Here is a 21546-nt window from a genome sequence, read left to right on the forward strand (position 1 = left end):
TCATTAAGAACACAATTAATCTGAACGAGATGCTTACTTTAGAAGACATATCCCCTACACTCACTCTCATTTTCAAACTCAAAAACAGAGGTAAACATATTAGAGCATTAAAAGTTTGTAGGGTTTTTCTTATTTTGCATAAAAAATTATTTTAAGTTTGATTTCCTGTTCTAAACTTCTCAACTTTCCCTCACATTCTCTCGCCAGGATGTAAATTTAAAGTTAAGCGAAGTTCTATTTAAACGTGTGAACATCTCAGGTTATTCAGAGCGTGTTTGCCAGCCAAGCGCACGTTTCGTTGTTATTTCGCGGCCACGCTAGTAAGCCTCTTGCCCTTATCAGATTAGTATCACGCCGGTTAGATTTTCTATGAATCCACCTCTTAGGCGTAAACTTAAGTGCGCTCTTGAACTATTTATTTCAGGTTTGACTTGTATTATATTCTAAGTTTTAGTTCCCGCCGGAAGTGGACGGTGTTTGCAATGCACGAAGTCTGTGCCCTTCTGTTAAATTAATGTGAATTAATAAAGGGTTATTTTTCACCCTTCTTCTGTGCTAGTAATTTATTCACGCCTGTGCGATAATTCGCCAGGTACATTGTAGGATCACGCTTGGGCCAGAATTCGCCAGGTACATTGTAGGATCACGCCTGGGCGAGAATTCGCCAGGTTACATTGTAGGATCACGCCTGGGCGAGAATTCACCAGGTACATTGTAAGATCACGCCTGGGCGAGAATTCGCCAGGTACATTGTAGGATTTAATTTAGTTTCTGTGGAATAATAGAGAATACGTCTTACAAGTTGATTCAAAATCATAAGAAGATAAAAAATGATACAATCTTAAAATTAATGTTTAAAACAAGTATTTAATTAGACATTTAAAGATGAAACTAGTAAGTTAAAATTAACAAACTTGCCTTCAAAATTTTAATACCAAATGGCTTTAAATTCAAGTATTAAGGAAGTAAAAGGGTTGTCGTTAAAGTGCAGTTTTCTATTTAAGAAAGTTTAGCCTAAATTGGCGAGAAAATTATTGCTTTATTTTGAATTTATATATACACACATGTATATATACACACATGTTCATATATATATATACACATGTATATATATATATATACACACACTCATGTATATATATATATATATTTGCTCTATTATTCGGCTCCGTGAGCTCGGTTATTTTATTCTTATATGTTGGTGAATTGTACACTTTTTTGCTTTAAAAATGATTGAATTATGTTGTTCTTAATCTTCCGGTTTAGGTTTTTATGCCATTAGTTAATCTGCACGCAATAGTTATAGAGTTATCAACGATTTAAACGTTGTTTAAGTGCGGCTAAGCCTAATTTTTTTTACCATTGCAGCCATATTTGCTTACGTCTGAAACTTAGCAGAATAGTTAATTAAGTCAGTTTGTGCACCATGCGTGTCTTTTTGCCGAGTGGGACCAAAAGTAAACTTTCAGGTTTGTGCACCGAAAAATCTGCCTTCTTGCTCACTGGCCGAATTGCTTTTTTTACGTAGAAACTCTAATTTTAATTGTAAAATTTTTTTTAATGGTTTAATCGTATTTCGCGTTTTATATTTTTCTATATTTTTCAATTTTTAATACAGATACTTGAAGTTTTACGTATTATTGCCTTGTCGTGAAGTGAGAATTGAATTAATTGAATGAGAAATATGTCTCTAATGAAATTCGAGGAAATAAGTTTAAATGAAATTCAGCAAAAAATAGGATTAATTTAATATTTCGTACAAGGCAGTCATGTGGGGTGCACATCAGATTTTTTTATAACTAGATACTAATAATTTTCTTCGGAAAGAGAGGAAACATAACCTTCCACCTTGCTTCTTTAAACGTGTCATTTTGAATGGAAACAAAAGTAACAAGTAGCAGATAATTTATACTTTCAAAAATATAGCAGCATTTAAAACAAAAAATTTCCAAACTGACGACTTTTTTTATAACAAATCAAAATCGTCTAAAAAATATGTGCGAAAAGCTTTTGCATGTGTTGTATCTTATTCTTGCACGTATGTCTTCATCTTCTAAGGGCTCTTTTTAACTGGCTTCCCGCATTTAAAATAAAAACCTCTTCATACTGTAATTTCACTATAGAATTTTACTCTTTTAGCGATAGATAATTTTTGTTACTGTTTCTAACAATTTTGTACCCTCTTAAATTTAGTAAATAGCATTATATTAATTTATGGTGATGCCAATTTTTGTTGCGATTTGTAGCTATGTTTTTCTATTCTAAAATATCTTACATTTACTAGGAACAAAATAAATAAATAAATAAATAAAAATTTAAAAAAAATAATAGTTAATCTAATTTATCATTCAATTTACATAGGCTATAAGCAACATAAGCAATTGTAATTTATTCATAAAATTTGTGATCGACAATATTTTTATCTTTGAAATGGCAACAATCCTAGGATTCATCAAGTCAAGCGTACCAGCTTATTCTAGGCTTCACGAGTTGCATATAAGCATTCTGTACCGCACTACGCACACAGGGGAAAATCCCTCCTTGTGACTGGATATCGCTTCCGATGACGTGATTTCCTCTTACTTAGGAGTACTTAGGAACGCCTTGACTTTGCCTGGGCTCGAGGGTACAACACAATACCGTTCGTTTACCTTCTGAGTTCAGAAAAGATTATTACGTGCGTTGTATTTTTGTTGCTGTGAGATTACACTTACGACAATGTAGTGTGGTGAATTTAATATAAAAAATTTAGTGTTTTTTTTTTTTTTTTTTTTTTTTCCCCTAGTGAGGAAAAGCATTATTTCTTCTTGTGCTAACTCCATAAATGTGTATTAAGTGTAGAAAATTTTAATGAATGTCTTAATTTAAAACCCTTCATCTAAAAAGTGTTGTGATTATTAATTCATTATTTTATGTTCATTACATATCCATTCTCTGCAGATGCAATCTTCGAAAGCGATACAAGTCACTTTTCGGAAATAGCAAAAACGACGTTGGGAGCTAACATAGTACAGAGTAAATTCATAAAATTTATTTTTGAAGTTAGACTAATATAGATTTGGAACAGAGAAATAGAGACACGTATTTTAAATTAATTAATATTACTTTATGAATATTGCCGATTTTTTAATGTGCAACATCTTTTGTACCTTTGTATAAAAAAGTGTTTGTCAGAGAAGGAAGTTTCTTTTCTTGTGCACGTGTATTAAATTACGCGACGACACTGAATGCACTTTTTTCTTTCTTTCAAAGCAAATGAATATTAGAATGACATGGACATTAACATGGAAATAAGGTAACATTTGCAAAGGACATATTTTCTGCAATGTGACTGGAACAGAGTGCAACAAAATTTCAATAATAATGTACTTGTTAGCACACAATGCTTTTATTGTTGGATCGAGACCGTCGTGTTTTGGTTTTTGCAGTAAATTCATGAACTCAGCTATTTATATAATCTTAAGATTGCTTCTGAAAATAGCAGCATCTTTGAAAGATTTTATAATTATATAGTTCCATGAAACAGGAAGCCTTCTTCAGAACGCTGCAGCTAATTTTTTTCGTTTCAAAGAAAACAAACGATAATTTTCACGCTTCCGTGTCATTTATCGAAAACAAAACCGTCTAAACGTCATTACCTGAGAGAAAATGATGTCATCGGAAAGAATGTCCAATCACAAGTACGGATTTTCCCCTATGCGCGTGGCGCGCTACAGAATGCTTATATGCTCACGGGTTGTCTTGATCATTAGATGTTGTTACTGGCGAAAGAAAATTGGCATTTTCCAAGTTTGCGCATTCTGCGGTCACAAATGTGCTACAAAAGATTGGGAAGAAATCCCTATTTCGAAGAAAGACGTGGGCTAAAAATGTTGTATTATTATAAATCGGGCCTCCTCAGATGAGCATATGTGATTAACAGTAACTAATTGCCAATCCTCTAACGCAGCGTTTCTCAACCTTTTGACTGACACGTACCGTCTAAACAAAAATTGAGAAACTTTAGTACCACCAATGCATTTTGCAATGATTAATTTAATTTCTCAATAGAAATATTAAAAAGAATATTTTGCCATTTGTACAACTCATTGGTTATATATATTAAATTTGAACACATAAAATATTAGATTAAAAATTGATTACCATTTTTACTATCAAAATTTAAGTTCTAAAATTTAGTGTGAAATTTGGGCCTGTTTAAAAGAGATCAATTTCTTTATGTCTGTCTGATCTTATATTACTTAGTTTTAACCGCAAATTAGGATCCACTTTTAATTTTGTTCTGTATTTATTTTTCAAATATAACATGGAAGAAAATCCTTGTTCACACAAATAGATTATGCAAAAAAGGCGATAAAAATTTAATAGCTTTATTTGGAATGCCTTTAAATTATTTTTTTCGGTTCAGCCAAAAGTTAACAGGTGTGCTATTTTTAAAATCTTCAGTTAGATTTCGATCATATGAAATGTCTATCAATTGTTCTTTCTCTTCACGAGATTTTTGAATTGAGCAGTTAAAAATATTTTGCGTACCACCTATTTTTCTCTTGCCTACCACCAGTGGTACGGGTACCACCGGTTGAGAATGGTTGGTTTGGTTTATTAGATTACGACAAAGCACTCGAGGGCTATCTGCCTTAAGGGAGGGATGCCTTCGTGGAGGACTTTTTAAGGGAACCTGGCTCGTATACATGTTACACATGGGGAAAACCACGAAAACACCCATGCAGGCAGCCCGTTCGCCTCAACCGGGGCTGGTGGGCCCCGGTTGAGAATGAATCTCTACTCTAACGTTTTATTAAGAGTTAAAAACCTTAGTGATATTTTCTTGATAAGAATTGAGAGGCTATAAAGAAAATACTTCTTATGTTTCCGTCATTCAGTGCATGCATTAGTTGTTGTTAAAATTTTAACATAATACCTGTATGGCTATTTTAGTGAATTTGTTACACAGAAAAACGTCCTTGACGGATTTTTAGGTTTCGCCGCCGAATGAAAATGGTATCGTGTGGGAGCCTTCGTGGAACAAGGCGATCAAGCGGCCATGGTTTGAGAGATACCAGCCTGTAAGCTATAAGCTTTTTACTAGAAGTGGAAGTGAGCTGGAGTTCAGAGATATGGTCAGACGTTGCAACAATGCCAATGTCAGGTAAGATTACAAATTAATTGAACGAGTTTGTTATCTACTTTTTTAAACATAATGCTGTATACTGATAACTAAAAAATTTTATACTCATTATAAAAAAAATAAAATTAAAAAAATTGACTCCGGTAGGACAAAAATTAACCGAGATATTGGATTTAAAAATTTTGGAATTTGAAGTTAGTTTCAACGTATCTTCACGGGTCGGTTGATGGTTACTTAGAATTATTCGAGGTTCTTTTTTTCTCTCTTTAAATGACATCCGTTGATATTCTTATGTGAATTACTAGTGTGGAACATAATTTATGGTTTTGCTGCAACTGGTGTGCCGAAAGAGTTTTTACTCAAGTAATTTATAAGTACTAAATATAAGTTATTATTAATTTCATTCAGTTTTGGTACTTTAGTAGAATCAGTGTAATATCATACAGAAAAAGTCATTAACTTGGAAATAATTTTAGTTTATGCCAATAATCTTTCGATTTGACTGTATACCAATATCGAAGCCTGCCAGTGTTTTTAGAACATGGATTTTATAAAATTTTATGAGAAAAATCTCTCATTTGGAAAATATATTTGTAGAGATATTAGGTATCTTTTAAAGCAGGGGACAAGAAAAATGTGCATTGCGCTCGCAGGTCGAAGCTGGACCTCTCGAACTTGCGCCGATTACATCACGAAGGTATGCAGAAAGGAGGAAGAACATACCACTTTTGCAGGGCGGCTGGTTATTAGAGGACCCATTCTGCAAATTCTGGTGTTGAAGGATCATCATCCACCATTTTTTAGTTCGGGCGCCACTCAGTCTTCGAGTCTCATTCTTTTTGAAAGCATAAAGTGTAGATCCTACTGAAGAAGAAATAACGAATTCTCGCTTAAAAAAAAGATGACTGCCGATGAAGGTTATAACAACCTTTTTTATTTTAACTAAACTGAAGAGAACACGCACTCACTCGGTTCTCACAATTTAACCACAACTTGTGATTTAGGTTAAAATAACACTCCGAATAATGATTATTGGAGAGGTCAAACAACAAGAATCAGCGTTATAGTTGTAAATTTTGCAGGACTAATTTCGTTAGCTTAACTACATAACGATCTTCCTCAGCTGCCAAAGTGCAAATGAACGAGATATGTCAAGGTGACCACTTGTGGCTAAGTAACTTAACACAAAATACAATGTACAGCTAAAATGAATTAAATTTTAACTACAAGACTAGCTCCTACTTCAGTTTAAATCCACTTTATCGGCTGCACACAGCAAAGCCGTGTCTAGAATATCAATATAAATTTAAGTAAATGGCTAGCACAAAATATTCAGCAACAGAGCTACTTGCAAACACGCAGCGTAAACTCGTACCTAACTCTTCTACCGCTTACTCTTCAATTTTGTTACTTGAATAATATTTCCGAACTCATTTAGATATGCATATGCGCCATTTAAATTTACATTCTGGCATGAAATTGAAATCAGAAGGGAAAAGAAAGTTTCTTAAAATAAAAAATAATTCAATAGTACAAAATAAAATCTTTACATATTTATTGATCACTACTTTTCACAACAATCTTTTCATTTCATTTTGAGTACTTTATATTGCATTCAATCATTTCTATGCAGAAATGTTCTTCACTTAATCTATGAACATCTGAAACACCCCTTTTTTATGATATTTTATTTTTAGTTACGTACACATGAAAACCCTTCGTTTTTCAATTTGTGTATACAATTTTTTAATATGATTTAAAATTTTAAAATTAAATATTTCGGTCAATTTTTGTTATACAGCACTTATAGTTTCGGTATTTTATTTTTTATAATGAGTAGATCATTTTCCTAAATATGAATATAGCGACGAGGGAACGTATTTAAATGTTTAATTTCGTAATTTAGAAAAAATAGGCTTTTTAATTTAAAAAATACCAAAAATTTGTAAAAAAAAAATAACAAAAATATAATAAAATATATTTATTATATTGTTTTTGGTATTTTTTAAATTTAATATTATTTATATTAAATTTAAAAAATACCAGTGTGTCAATTAAAACATTATATAATATATAACGTGTATTATATTATACACATTATATATTATATAAGTAAAATTTTATATAATATATAATGTATATATTATATAAAATATATAATAAATTTTATATTATTTATATTTGTGTCAATTAAAACATTTTTATGATTGGAAGTATATTTCTAAAGCAACGTTTGTGAAAATAAAGGTCAAGTATACGGATTTGTGTGGACAGGTATGCAGTTTAGTTTGATTTATTTGATTAAGGCAAAACCCTGGAGGGCTTATCTGCTTAAAGGGAAGGAGGCTTTCTTGGAGGACATCAAGAGAAACTGGCTCGTATACACAATACACAGGGAGAAACCACAAAAAAGCCCATGTAGTCAGCCAGTTCGCCGGGATTCCAACCCTGACAGGTGTACAGTAAAGTTGAAATCATACAGTGCAATCGAGAAAAATCGTAAATTTCATGAGAGTTTAGCGGAGTTGAAATCATACAGTGCAATCGAGAAAAACCGTAAATTTCATGAGAGTTTAGCGATGTAGAGTTATTTGTATTTTTATAAAGAGATTAGAAAAATGCAGTTGTAATAAACATCAGGAGGGAGAAGGGCGATTCCTCAGAAAGAATTGTGAGGGGCTTTTGAGTCCTTATCAGTATTGCGGGATAAAGACCGACTGCCAAGAGAAAGCCTTATAAGAGCCCCCCCCCCCACTAATTGCTTACTAAGCAATTAGGGAGGAGCGGGCTACTGCTCATAAAGACTATTTTTTACTAAAAGTCTCATAAGGGACAAATTAATGTGAAGAATTTTAATATTTAGAAATAAAGTGTTAAACTCTTATGCTAGTTATACATGAAATTATTGAATATCTGGTGTATAATAGTTACAAGAAATCGGTGGTGATTCCAACAAATTGACTCGATTTTGAAATATTTTACATCAAGAGCAAATATTCAGGTGAGCAGAATTGAACAACTTCTTGTACATTTGTGGTTGTAGATTGTAACTTTCGCTGAGTATTATCGACCTTGATCAGAGATTCTGATGCTGCTCATTTGATGAACAGGTGTCTTTGTTATGATGTTCAAAATTCAGCTAGTGACAGATTTATTTTCTTTCTTTAACTTTCAAAATAAATGCGACTGACAGTTTCATATTCATATTAATAGGATGGCAGCTGCAGATTCTGATGGTTACTGTTGTGCCATGAAAGTTTATATCCTCATCTAACACATATCATGATAACGTAAAAGACAAAGCCTACATTGTTGCGCCTTTTATCGATACATCGATCGAAAGCTGAATTAAGATCATGGAGAAAAATATCGTTTAATATAATCATAAAAAAGTGACCTCCAAATCATTTATCAATAAAAGAAAAGTAATACATCGACAAGAAAGGCATTTAGATAGCAGAATGTATTTATTCCTTGTTCAAAGCAGTGTGTGCATATATATATATATATATATTTAACAAATATTCTCTATTCGTATAAAGCAAATATAAAATTAAAATTTAAAATTTAATTAAGAAATTTTAATTGCAAAGGAAGAAATTTTAATATAAAAGAAATAAAAATAATTATTATTGCTGCAATATATACATATGTAATGAAAGCACACCATATTTGAATACTCGATGATAACCAACTTTCAGAATGATGATACTATTTTACAGAAATCCAGCTGAGGAATAAATGTTCCACTGAAGTTAATAGCACGTAATCCAATCCTGCGCGACTAAAAATGTAATAAAAGCACAATTTTGGAAGCACTGATATGAAGGTGCGTAGAAATGCTGATTGCGAAGATACTTGATACTTAAAACGTAGAATTCGTAAAGGCTAAGAACTTGGCAGTCGAAGCGGTTTTAATTCCATTTTTTATTTAAATTCACATATGTGGTGTGATCATTTACAATTTTGATACTTTGGCGATAGAAGCTCTCCATAGCAGCACATAAATGGTTGCAGCAGCATCTTGCCAGGTTGAAAGTGTCGCAGTAGTAATGCAGAGGAAGAAGGGAGGGAGTCAAAAAGTTTTGATTTACAATTATTTTGATTGGGCAAGAGGTATCTGTAGTATGCTCTACGCATGATTAATTTGAATGACGGAGAAGACTGTGAGAGGAAGTCCCAAAAATAAGTAAAAAATAAAAGAGGTTATAGCAATTAAAATTAGAAGTTTGCTTTCATATTTTTTATCTTATACACATATATATGTGTATACCTTATAAAACGAAACTGGAAAAGTTTAAATGCGGCTTTCACATAAATGCACATAAAGTTATCGGATTATTTTTCAACGATGAAAGTTTTTTTTTTTTTTTTTGCCATAATAGTTATAACTTTCATCGTTCGGGGTGCTTCTGTTGTATCAGAAAGGTTCAACTTACCTGCCGTCATTTATCAGAATGGTCATCAGATGTGGCATGACACTCTTCACAGCATTGAAAAGGATTCAGCTGTACATCCTGTCGCATGATGATGAATAATTTCTTTCAGTATGACCAATAATGTCTGCCGATATCTCTACACCTGTGATTTCAAGTAGAATCACAAACTAAAGTCACAGTGTGTAAGATCTGGACAAAATGGTGGCCATTCGTGCCGAAAAGAATGACTGATAATACAATCATCCTCAAATATCGATCGAATATTTCAATGTAATCTCTGCACTGTGGAAGTAGCAATTTCAGAACTCTGGACCTGTTGTAAAGAAAGCCTGAACAAGATCGTTGACGAATAACAAATGCTTCTTAAAATCAATATCTGGGAATAACTGCTCATCATAGCACGAAATCTGCATCATAGCAGCAATATATTGCTGGGCAATTAGCTCGCAGATGGTTCACCTAACTAAAATGCCCCTTTCTCATTAAGAACGCAAGTATATGCGTTTCACCGTTTTTGTCACAAAAGAGGGTGTGGTGTGTATTTAATTATGGCAAAGCACACTAGGGCTATCTGCCTAAGGGAATGGATGCCTTCGTGGAGGATTTTCTACGGGAAACTGGCTTGTATACACGTTACACATGGGAAAAACCACGAAAACACCCATGCAACCAACCCGTTCGCGGGATTCGAACCTCGCACCGAACTACCAGTGTTCAGCTACTTTACCGCTCGGCCGCACAAAAGAGGGATCGCTTTAATTAGTGCAAAGCAGATCAGAGTTGGAATGGACACCAAAGATCCCATGCTCTTTTTACTGATCAGTGGAAGCTTAATTTAACATCTGATTCTAAACGTGTTTACATCTGGAAGGAAACAGTAATGCTTCTAAAATTATGGAAAGTGACCGTTTCGGTAATGAAGGTGTCATGGTATGGGGAGAAATAATGATAGATAGCCGCACACCCTACACGTTTTCAATAGTGTATCTATGACCGGCTAAGGTATCGTGATGAGGTATTAGAACCTTATGTAAGACTTTTCAGAGGTGCCTATGAATGTAACTTTCTATTTCTGGAAGACAATGCACATCGAGTAAACCTTGTTTAGGAATTCCTTGAAAGTGAAGATATAAAGCGAATAGGATAGCCAGCAAAATATCCTGATTTTGACCCAACAGAGAACTTATCGGACTACCTTGAAAAAGAAGTTGTACAGAGATATCCTTCTCCTAGACATGTAAATGCCCTGAAGACCGCATTGCTCGAGGAGGGAAACTCAATTTACCCACAGCGTCATTGGCAGCATAAAAAGACGTTATGATATTTGTGTACAAGTCAGATAGGACCGCATTCCATATTTAATTCATAAGCCTTACTTTTGTTCCAAATTCTTTTTTTTCCCCGTAACTCTTCTTTTAACATATTATTATCTTTTTATTTTTCTGGCTACAGATTTATATCACATGCAGTGCACAGATTCATATCACATTTTTTGCTTTGTAGTATGTGTAATGATGTTATGTATCATCCTACAGAAATTCATAAAAATTATAGATCACAGTTTCTGAGAAATTCGTAATTTCGTAGAAGTGAAGATAATTTTTAATATCAGTACACATTCCTTCGATTCATCGCGTTGTCCTCATACACTGGCAACAACTTACTGTGAATCGATGACGTTAAAAGTTGTACCCAGATTTGTAGAGGAATTAGATCACTGTACGTTGGCGTTGTGGGGTTCCGTACTGATCTTCCGCTGTTGTTTCCTTGCAACAATAAGAATTAAAAAAATATATAAAAGGTCTTCAAGTTTTATATTACGCCTGAAGGGGTGTTTCTTTAATGTTTTGTGCGTTACCTTTATTTGCTAAATATCATGCTTTTCGCATTTAAACCATAAAATCCGATTTAACAGCAATATCACACAATAGTTTAAAAAGAATGTATATTTAGAATTTTTGATACACAGTCTCAAGTGCCGGATATAATTTTTTTTTTTTTTTTTTTTTTTTTTTTTTTTTTTTTCCGGTACAGTGCTGCCTCTGCTCGCTTTGAAATCGTTGAGTTCGCTAATCAAATATCCGTTAAAGTTTTACAAAATACAAAATAGATAATGAAACAGATTCCAAATTCGTGCTTCTAGGCGCCCATATTCGAGCGGAGGACTACGCTACGTAAGCAAACGCCTTTAATTAAAAAAAAAAAAAAATTGAAAACTTTCAGATTTTATATTACGCCCAAACGGGCGTTTTTTTAACGTTTTGTGTGTTACCTTTATTTATTAAATATCATGTTCTTCGCACTTAAACCATAAAATTCAATTCAACAGGCATAGCGCAAATAAATTTAAAAAGAGCATATCTTCAGAATTTCCGATACACAGTCTCGAGCGCTGGAGATAATTTTTTTTTATCTCGTACGCTGTTGGCATGGATCGCTTCAAAATCGATGAGTTTGTTAATCCAAAATTCGTTAAAGTTTTACAAAATTTGAAACAGATAATAAAACAAATTCCAAATTTGGTCCTCCAGGTGCCCATATTCGAGTGAAGGACTACGTTATTCAAAATTGAATGTCTCTAGGTACCGTTGTTTTTTCACAGTGCGAAGAACATACATGCATTCATGCAGATTCTTCGTGTATTTAATTTCTTTAAATATAATGCTGGGATCTAATATTATGTGGCAACAATTTGAAAAGCGAAACGCCGTTTATAGCGAACCGTCGCAAAATGCCAAAACGAAATGAATAGCCCTTCTGGGCAAGTTGCCCTTTTGAGCTGAAAATTATGTCTATGTGAAAAACAAAGCTACTACTTGCAAAATTTTAGGCACGGAGCAAGAATATGTTGGTCTGTGCAAAACAGTGACAGCTACGAAGAAGGTTTAATATAAACTTTCGATTTATAGAAAAGTCTGAGAGCTCAAGTAAAACGAGCTATGCTCATAGAACTGATAATTTGGTTATATATTGGAATTTCTTACGTAAAAGCTCAATTATTTTACAAAAATCTGTGTTGTTTAATAATACCAATCGAAAGCTTTATTTACGCAATTACCCACTGTAGAGCTAGATGCAGTTTTACATTTATTTCAGAATTTACGTTGATACAGTAATCAATCATATGACTGGAAATATTGGTGCAGGCCACGGTACTGCAGGCAGCTACTTCGACCCAGGAGTACCTAAGTATGATGGAGTTCCTTACGGTCCAGAACATTTCAATTCCAGGAATAAATGCCCTACAGGATCTGGAGACATCGAAAACTACAACGACAAAGTTCAGGTAAGTGATGATAATGCTTGTTATTGGAAGAAAATAACGTACAAAAATTCTTCGAGTCTTAAATAAATGTAAAAATTTCATTCAGACGCTTCGAGTAAATGATTTATAAGATTCTAGTTAAAATGATTGTCCTTAGCAAATAGGAACTCGAGAAGAGCGTGCCGACTATTCGCTGGTCTTCTGAAAACTACAAGAACAATTTCCAAAGAAGGGTTAAAATATTCTTTTATTTAACTCAGAGATATTTCACAGTTGGCCCCTCTTGGGTTTACAGGGAAGCCTCCAATTGGGTTTAAGACAGAAAATAAGGATGTAAACTAATTCTAACTATCTAAAATTTAGCCGAAGCTGTACTTAACCGTGTTGGTCCGTAATTAAATCTCACCGGCGAATACTAACAATTACGAATAATAGTATAGATTTTAAATCTTACTACGATAGTTCGTTTGTTCATTCGCCGCCGACCAGGCTTCCGTTCTAAGGTGAAACCAATCGGAATTAATACCTGATCAGAGGAGGTAAAATCTACTTGTACAACCAGCAGCCACCTGGGCTGCCAGATCAGAGACGCTTATTTTGTATCAGCCAAAGTAAATTGTTACAAAAATTAAGGAATATGTATCAATGACATCTTTGCATTTTGTGCGACATATGTACAAATGATATATTACATAATCAAAATTTGCATACGAGAGCTAAGCAGCTAATCCATGCGTTACTAGTTTAGTAACGCATCGATTAATAACAGTTTAGTAACGCATGGATTCCACAAGAAAAAAAAATCATGTCTGAATAACTGCATTTTATATGCTCTTATTTTTATCATCCCTCAAATTCAATTTCTTGTTATCGAGTGTTTCGATGTGGGTAGGTAGGCGAGCATTTCGTTTCCTTTCCAAAGTGGATACAGAACTCAATCAGAACGATCTAGTGTCACACAGCGACTGGCGGGACACGGATTCCACCTTTCTTATCTCTTCAAATTTAGACTCAGAGACTTTTCATTCTGTAACTGTGATCAGAAAAGGATGATGTGGGTCACCGTCACATATAATGTCCCAATACTATCTCTCGGCAACTTAAAAAGCCGGTGGATTGAGCCTGACATTGGACAGTGGACAATGAACAATGTGAACAATGACCAGTTAATAATGAAGTGGACAATGAACCCACTAAAAACAGGACTGTATTGCAAAAATCAATTAAATATCAAATTACTGTTGCTCAACTTAACCTTATATTAGCCCCCTCTATTTATAAAAGTTAGAACAAACCACGATTGTTTATACTCCGTGGAACAAACACACTACTTTACATCACTTAGTTTGGCATGTTGCTCCACTCTCCTAATACAAATATAGTTGGCAAGTTAAATTAAGACTTACTATTTACTTGCCTTTTTAGTATTATTTTAGTATTATTTATATATTTTTTATAAATAGTATCTAGTTTCTTTATGATTTATATGCATAATTCTCGTCGGGAAAGTTTTTTGTAGGCAAGAATTTCTAAATTACTTTGGTTTTTCTAAAAAAAATTGGTTTTCTAATTTATTGACTTTTATTCTAATTCTAGTCTTTACTTGCTAATTTCTCAAAATTCCACTTGTTTAAACTTGTTTAAATTTCTTTTTAGTAGTTCACAACATTTGGTTTTACTTTTGGTTTTGATTTTTCCTTTTACCCTTGCCTACATGGATGACGAAACACGAATTGAATGATTGAAGAGTTAAATTTGGGGGCAACTTCCCCTTGATAAGTCTGTCTCCTGCCTGCTCAACAATTATTCACTTAATATTTTTATACTTTATATATTATATACTTTTTATAAATTTTTAGGATTAAAAAAATTATTGGAATTATATATTCATAGATTTTGATACTTGCACTTGATTTACATATGCTCTCAGAATTTAAATGATATTGTAGATTAGTTTATTTGTAATTCAATTTCATTATTTAAAATTTAATTAACTTTAAATTTGCTTTTTACGAATAGCGAATGTTTGTTAAATTCAAATTACTGTTGTCAACATTTTTGTATTTACCTTGCTGTAATTAACAAATCTGTGATAATATTTTTTCATAAATGAAATGTAACACAAATTCGCACTGAATTTCGTAACAAAAATCTGATGTGGACGCCACTTGATTTCTTTATATGGACTAACGCATTTTTAGGTGCACTTCATTTAAACTTATTTACTCGAATTATTCTAACCTAATTAACCGATCCATCAAAGCAAAGTGAAAAATGACATCAAAAACTGCAAATTTTGAAATTAAATATCACAGTTAATTTTTGTCGTAGAGAAGTCAAACGTTATGTTTTTTTTTTTTTTTTTTTTTTTTTCCCCAAAACGAGTATAAAACTTTCCAGTATATAAGTGTAGGATACCGCATTAAAAGTTAGATTTTGTCATTTTTTTGAAAAATCTGATATTGCTAAAATATATTAGACCATATTATTAGGCCTTGAATATGTAAACATCTTGAATGAAATTAATTGGGTGTACAAATTATTTTTTAACAGCCGTTTTTCTCCATAAATGAATGTACTTTTTGTTTTTTTAGTCTTATCTTCTTTCTTTTTTCTTTTTTCCCCCTTTTTTCCCCTATTACAGGTTAGAAATTGTAAACTCTCAGGGCTGAATGATCTGGATTTGAGTCAAGAGTATGTAAGAAACAAAATCGCAGAATACATGAACAATTTGATTCAAATTGGAGTCGCTGGATTCCGAGTGGACGCTGCGAAACATATGTGGCCGGACGATCTGTCTATTATCTATAACAGATTGAACAACTTAAATGAAGTGTACTTCCCTGCCGGACGAAAACCTTTCATCTACCAGGAAGTCATCGACATGGGTGGAGAACCCATCAAATCTGAAGAATATGTCGAATTTGGTCGCGTTACAGAATTCAGATATGGAAAGTATTTGGGTGTGTATTTGCGAATTTTATATTTCTTTAATTCCCATCAGTGATAACTATGAATTCTAAACCGATGTTATTTAAGTTTTGTAATTATCACCCATTCTGGAAACTTTAGAAAGGAACTGTACGTAGGTAATGACAAATTATTACAAAGAAATGTAGAATTTTCTCCCCAAATAACAGAAAATGCAGAAAAGTGAAAAGAACTCAGTCAAAGAGGGGGGAAGGAACGAAAGATGAAGCCGAACCCCGCTATAACGAACTTGGAAGAACCGAAAGTTTGGTTCGCTCTATCCGGTGGTTCGCTGTATCCAATATGATAAGAAAAAGATGGATTATCTGAAAAAGTAGTGTAAAAATTCATTTATGAATTGCATGAAAGAGTGATTAACATTACCGCATCCCCCAAAAGTAGTTAATAATAACTGAAAATTAAATGCCATTATTATTACACGCAGTTACTTATTTCGTTTTTGCTGCTTTTTTGTTGCACTATACATTAATAATTTTACATGATGCAGTTAAAATGATACGGATACAAAATTACCATTTCCTAAATGCCAAATCATCTATACAGTCTCAAGCTCATAAGAATTATTCACCGTTTCCCCTTTTCACGAATAGCAAAAACTTAAAAACGTCCATCATGGTATGACCCCTGAACAAAGTACTGCCTGGTAGCTCAATGAAAGAACTTGAATAGGATTAAAGAACCAGTTCAAGTTCTTTGCCTCAGGTAATCAATGGTTTTTGAGCTCAATGTGTAAGACAATAAGATCTTCTAATGTGTTTCTTGGTTCTCCAAGAATTGAGTGCTACACCTGCCACCTATTTAGCTTTTGTTGATAACACAAAGAAACAGAGGGATCAACATAAGAGCGAACAGGGATCATAGTAACTGTCAGTGCAGATCATTACGTGGAGATGTTACAATCTTTCGTTAACACCTGAATTGAACAGTTTTCCACACGTTCAAGAAACCTGGTTTCAACAAGATCGAGCGACATCATACACTGCACGGCAATTAATGGGAGCTGTGCGAGAATCGTTCGGTAACCGTGTGATCTCAAGACTCGGTAACGTTACCTGGCCCCCTAAATCGCCAGATTTATCCGTTTGTGATTTTTTTCTTGTGAGGCTATCTCAAACGTAAAGTGTCCACAACTCGATCAAGAACTCCGGATGAGTTAAAACAGAGAATTCAGGATGAAAATCGTACAGGAGGACGCCATCTAGAGGACGTAATTTAAAACAATATATAAATTCCATTAATGTTTCTTAAACGGAAAGTTTTAAGGTTTCAATTGCTATAAATAAAATGTCTTTCTTCATCACTTTTGGTTTTATTGGATTGTTAAAATGTGTTCCCGTTTTTTTTCTGTCACCCTGTACTTTTTCAAAACTGTCAAACATAAATTTTTGCGAGATTTTTATGGTGAATATATACGGAGCGTAATGTAACAATTTTATGGGATTCAGAAGTCTGGGACGCTACGTCTGTTTTTTTTTTTTTTTTTTTTTTTCCTTTGAGAACATACAGACTCCCCGTGCACCACATATGTACAACACGGGGCTTACAGAAGTAAGTTAACTAGAACATTAAAGGTTACATGTATAAATAAACATTAAAAATTACATGCATAAATAAAGCGAACAAAAGCAGAGAACAGCAGTCTGGACTTCACGAAAACAGATAAGTTCACTGGCCAAGTCACTCCGAACATTTTCAAATCGTTCTGTAAGCATAATCTAGGGCCATCAAATGTAGGGCACGAGAAAATCAAATGTTCCACATCCTGAGGAACTCTTTTTGAACATTCACATAAATTGTTTGATCGTAGATTAAAACGAAACAGATAACTTGCAAATTTACCGTGACCAGATAAAAACTGAGACACTTTAAAATTTAACGAGAGGAAAGACTCGGAATTTAGTCTATGGTAAATAGAAGGAAGGAACTTTTGGTGACTTCCGCATTACAAGATGAAATGTATTCCTCATTCCACATAGCTAAAAGCTTTTTATAATGAAAGGACTTCCAATAACTCTTTGGAATGCTAATGTTGATATCAATGGGTAAATTTAAGGCATCTTTAGCTAAGAAATCAGCTCTTTCATTTCCATAGAAACCATGATGAGCACGCACATAAGCAAAGCAGATATCAATACCTCTAATTCTAAGTGAACTAACAGTTACTAGGGTTTCGATAACTAATTTATCGCAGCTGGTAATACTGTTCAAAAGTTGAAGAGAAGAAAGAGAATCAGAAAAAATAAGGTACTTTGAGGATGCTGTCCCATGATCCTGGATCCACTTGACGGCAAGATAAATGCACAGAAGTTCTGCTAGAAGTTTTGCGGCAGCATCATGGTTAAATAAAGCTGCAGATATGTTTTAATAATATTATTATTAATTCTATAGCCTGTTGAATATTTTTAAGTGTTGAATGCTGCATTTATTTCAGTCATTTCAATAGGCACAGCGCCATGTGAACGTAGGGAATTGAATGCACACGTAGATAATTAATTGCTTATAAGGAAGTGCATAACATCGAATTGATGTTTTCTTAATATTCTTCTTCCAGGTGATGTCATTCGGAAGAATTTCGACCAGCGATTAAAATACCTGCGTAATTTTGGTGAAGACTGGTCATTTGTGTCGGGATCGAATGCTTTGACTTTCGTCGATAATCATGACAATCAAAGGGGCCATGGAGCTGGAGGCTATGGGAGCATTCTCACTCACAAACTGTCACGGATGTATAAAATAGCCGTGGCTTTTATGTTGGCCTGGCCTTACGGACTTCCAAGGGTAATGAGCAGCTACAGCTGGACAGAGAACGTCGTGAATGGAAAGGATACCAATGACTGGATTGGTCCACCGGCTGACAGCAATTATAACATTACGAGTGTCGTAAGAAATTCGGATCTTACTTGTGGAGGTGGATGGGTATGCGAACACAGGTATGTGCGTTCTTTCTTTTAATATGTATACCTTACACACACACACACAAAGAAAAAAAAAAAGAAAGAAAAAAAAAAAACAAGGACAGTTCTACATTTCCCGTTTTACTCGGCCGATTGACGATATTTAATTTGTATTCTTTATATCTCGAATGCGCGACTTAGGATATATATTATATTCATGTATAGTATTGTTCTAACATAAATATTTTGACAGGAAATCGGACTTTTTCTGATACGACGCACCAACTTTTCCATTCTACGACTCAAATTATGCCTAAATATTAAATTTTGTACATTTGGTTCGAAACTTACAGAGAAATTAAAAAATTTATCTTGACCAACCATTTTTTTCAGTTTGCACCAAGAATAATTCACTTGGCGAAATTAAGTTGTGGCAATTTATCTTCTTTTTCCATTTGCCCAACCAATGTGCACGATCGGGGGGGGGGGAAGAACGTACATAGTTTATTCTTTCAAATAATTATATAAAGTACGCAAACCACATTTGGCGTTATTATCGCTTATAACAAATATGACAAATTTCAAAACCAGCCAGTACATGAATTCACATGTCTCTGGAAATTTTGGATAAAAAAAACCTAATTTTTTGCAGGTATGCTTATAAATACATCTACTTCAAGGTAATGGTGAAAAGTTTATAGATAATGATTAAAACACATTTTCGAAAAATTTATAAAAATTGCTAAAAAATACAAATTTAAAAATCAATCAGAAAATATCTGTGAATTTTATTTGGATCGAACGTAAATTTCGAAGTGTAAAAGAAACTGTGTAACTTTAATAAGAAAAAAAGAAATATTAATAAATATATACCAAATTTAATTAACACTAGGAGCTAAAATTTTTAAAAACTACTCATGCGATTTTTACAAATCTTTGGTAGTTTTCCATAACTTGATTCGTGCAATCCAAATATAGAATCGGTATCTCATTTCAGAAAAAGCCCGGGTTTTTGTAGAAATATCTGTGTTAGAACAATGCTACATATAAATCTAAAATATATCCTAATTTGCACTTTCGAGACATGATAAACGCAAGTTAAGTGTTATCAATCGGCCTAATAGAAGAGATCATATAGAAATATATTTGTTTTCTGTGTAAAGTGTACTTTATTGTTTCAGGAATGTGAAAATGTTGAAATTTGCAAAATAGAACTCGTCTCTTAGGTTTTCTTACACGCAGTTAATTGCATTGACACTCTTTGTACCATATGCAGATAGTTGTAAATCAACAAACGGGTGTATGATGTTCCAAATTCTGCTAAATTTGTTTAAAATACAATAAATGCTTGAAAAACATTAGTACCACCACTACATTTTACAATTTCTTAATAGAAATATTATATATATATATCTTGCCATTTGCGCAACCTATTGGCTATTTGTATTAAATATGCACAAATAAGAAATGTTAGATTAAAAATTGGTTACCATTTTAATTATCAAAATTTAAGTTATAATACTTTAATTCTAAAATTTAGTGTGAAACCTCGGCCTGTTTAAGATAGATCAGTTTCTTTGTGTCACTTAGTTTTTAGTTTCTTTTTTCACTTAGTTTTTAGTTTCTTTTTTCACTTAGTTTTCACTTCGTTCTTTTTCACTCAGTTTCACTTAGATTTTCACTTAGTTTTTTTTTTTTTTTTTTTTTTTTCACTTAGTTTCAGTCAGTTTCTTTTTTCCCTTAGTTTTCACCGTAAATTAGGACCCAATTTAAATTTTGTCCTGTACTTATTTTCCAAATATAAAATGGAAGAAAATTCTTGTTCACACAAGTAGGTTGTGCAAAAAGGCAATAAAAATTTGATAGCTTTATTTGAAATGTCTTTAAATTCTTTTTTTCGGTTCAGCTAAGTTAACTAGTGTGTTATTTTTCAAATCTTCAGTTAAAGCTCGATTGCAGGAAATTTCTATCAATTATTCTTTTTCTTCATGAGATAAAATTTCTGGTACATTTGAATAAATTAGATTTCAAATCCAATTTTCTTTTTCATAACCATCGGGAAAATACATGTTGAAATTATTTATCAAAAGAAAAACAATGGTTTAAAATGTCGGATGCTAATTCTTTTATTTTGAAATTATTTTCGATTGGAAAACTTTCTAAAAGTGGTAAGCTTAAAATATTATTATCCAATTCTTTGAGTATTAGTTCGACTTTTTTATATCATTGCATTAATTTTATTTCTAATGGTAAACAAACTAACACTTTGTCTTTGTAATCCTAAATTTAAGTCATTTAACTTTCCAAAAATATCATCCAACTATGCTAAACGAGCCAACCATAATTCACTAAATAATCAATTTGGCAATTCGAATTTTGAATTAGAGAGAAAAATTTGAATTTCTGATCGAAGTTCAAAAAGAATATTTAAAACTTTGGATAACCATCTTACTTCGGAATGTAACAAAAGCGTTTTATATTCACTGCGTATCACTTAGCATAAAATTGTAAATATTGTTTAATTTAAAGTTCGGCTGTTAATAAACTGCGAAAATTGACAATTTTCACTTCTTGATTCAAAGCGATTTTCAGGTTTTTTCGGGAAGTTTTGGCTACTAAAAGCTTCACGATGTATGGAGCAGTGAGTAAATTTAGTCTCAGGTGCGACTTTCTTTATTTGAGAAATAACATTGGAATGTTTTTCTGTTAAACCCGAGCTCCGTCACTGCATACGGCAATCGCAGGCATAAAATTATCATTTACTTTGAAAATTAAATTTGCAGTTGCTCTATCATGAACAAATTCACAAAATAAATACTATTCGGCAAT

General features: G+C 33.0%; 1 protein-coding gene across 1 annotated transcript in view; it reads left to right on the forward strand.

Annotated features, from left to right (window-relative positions):
* LOC118195591 (pancreatic alpha-amylase-like) overlaps positions 1 to 21546 on the forward strand; it is a 41112-nt gene that overhangs the window by 5719 nt on the left and 13847 nt on the right. Inside the window, exons 2-5 of the mRNA XM_035366925.2 lie at positions 4980 to 5149; positions 12664 to 12853; positions 15477 to 15795; positions 18375 to 18753. Of these exons, the coding sequence (XP_035222816.1) occupies positions 4980 to 5149; positions 12664 to 12853; positions 15477 to 15795; positions 18375 to 18753 (1058 nt within the window). The remainder of the gene's footprint in view (positions 1 to 4979; positions 5150 to 12663; positions 12854 to 15476; positions 15796 to 18374; positions 18754 to 21546) is intronic.

The sequence above is a fragment of the Stegodyphus dumicola genome, chromosome 8 (assembly GCF_044657685.1).
Source record: "Stegodyphus dumicola isolate Sdum_Otavi_A_Nest chromosome 8, ASM4465768v1".
In the NCBI taxonomy this organism is placed as follows: domain Eukaryota; kingdom Metazoa; phylum Arthropoda; class Arachnida; order Araneae; family Eresidae; genus Stegodyphus; species Stegodyphus dumicola.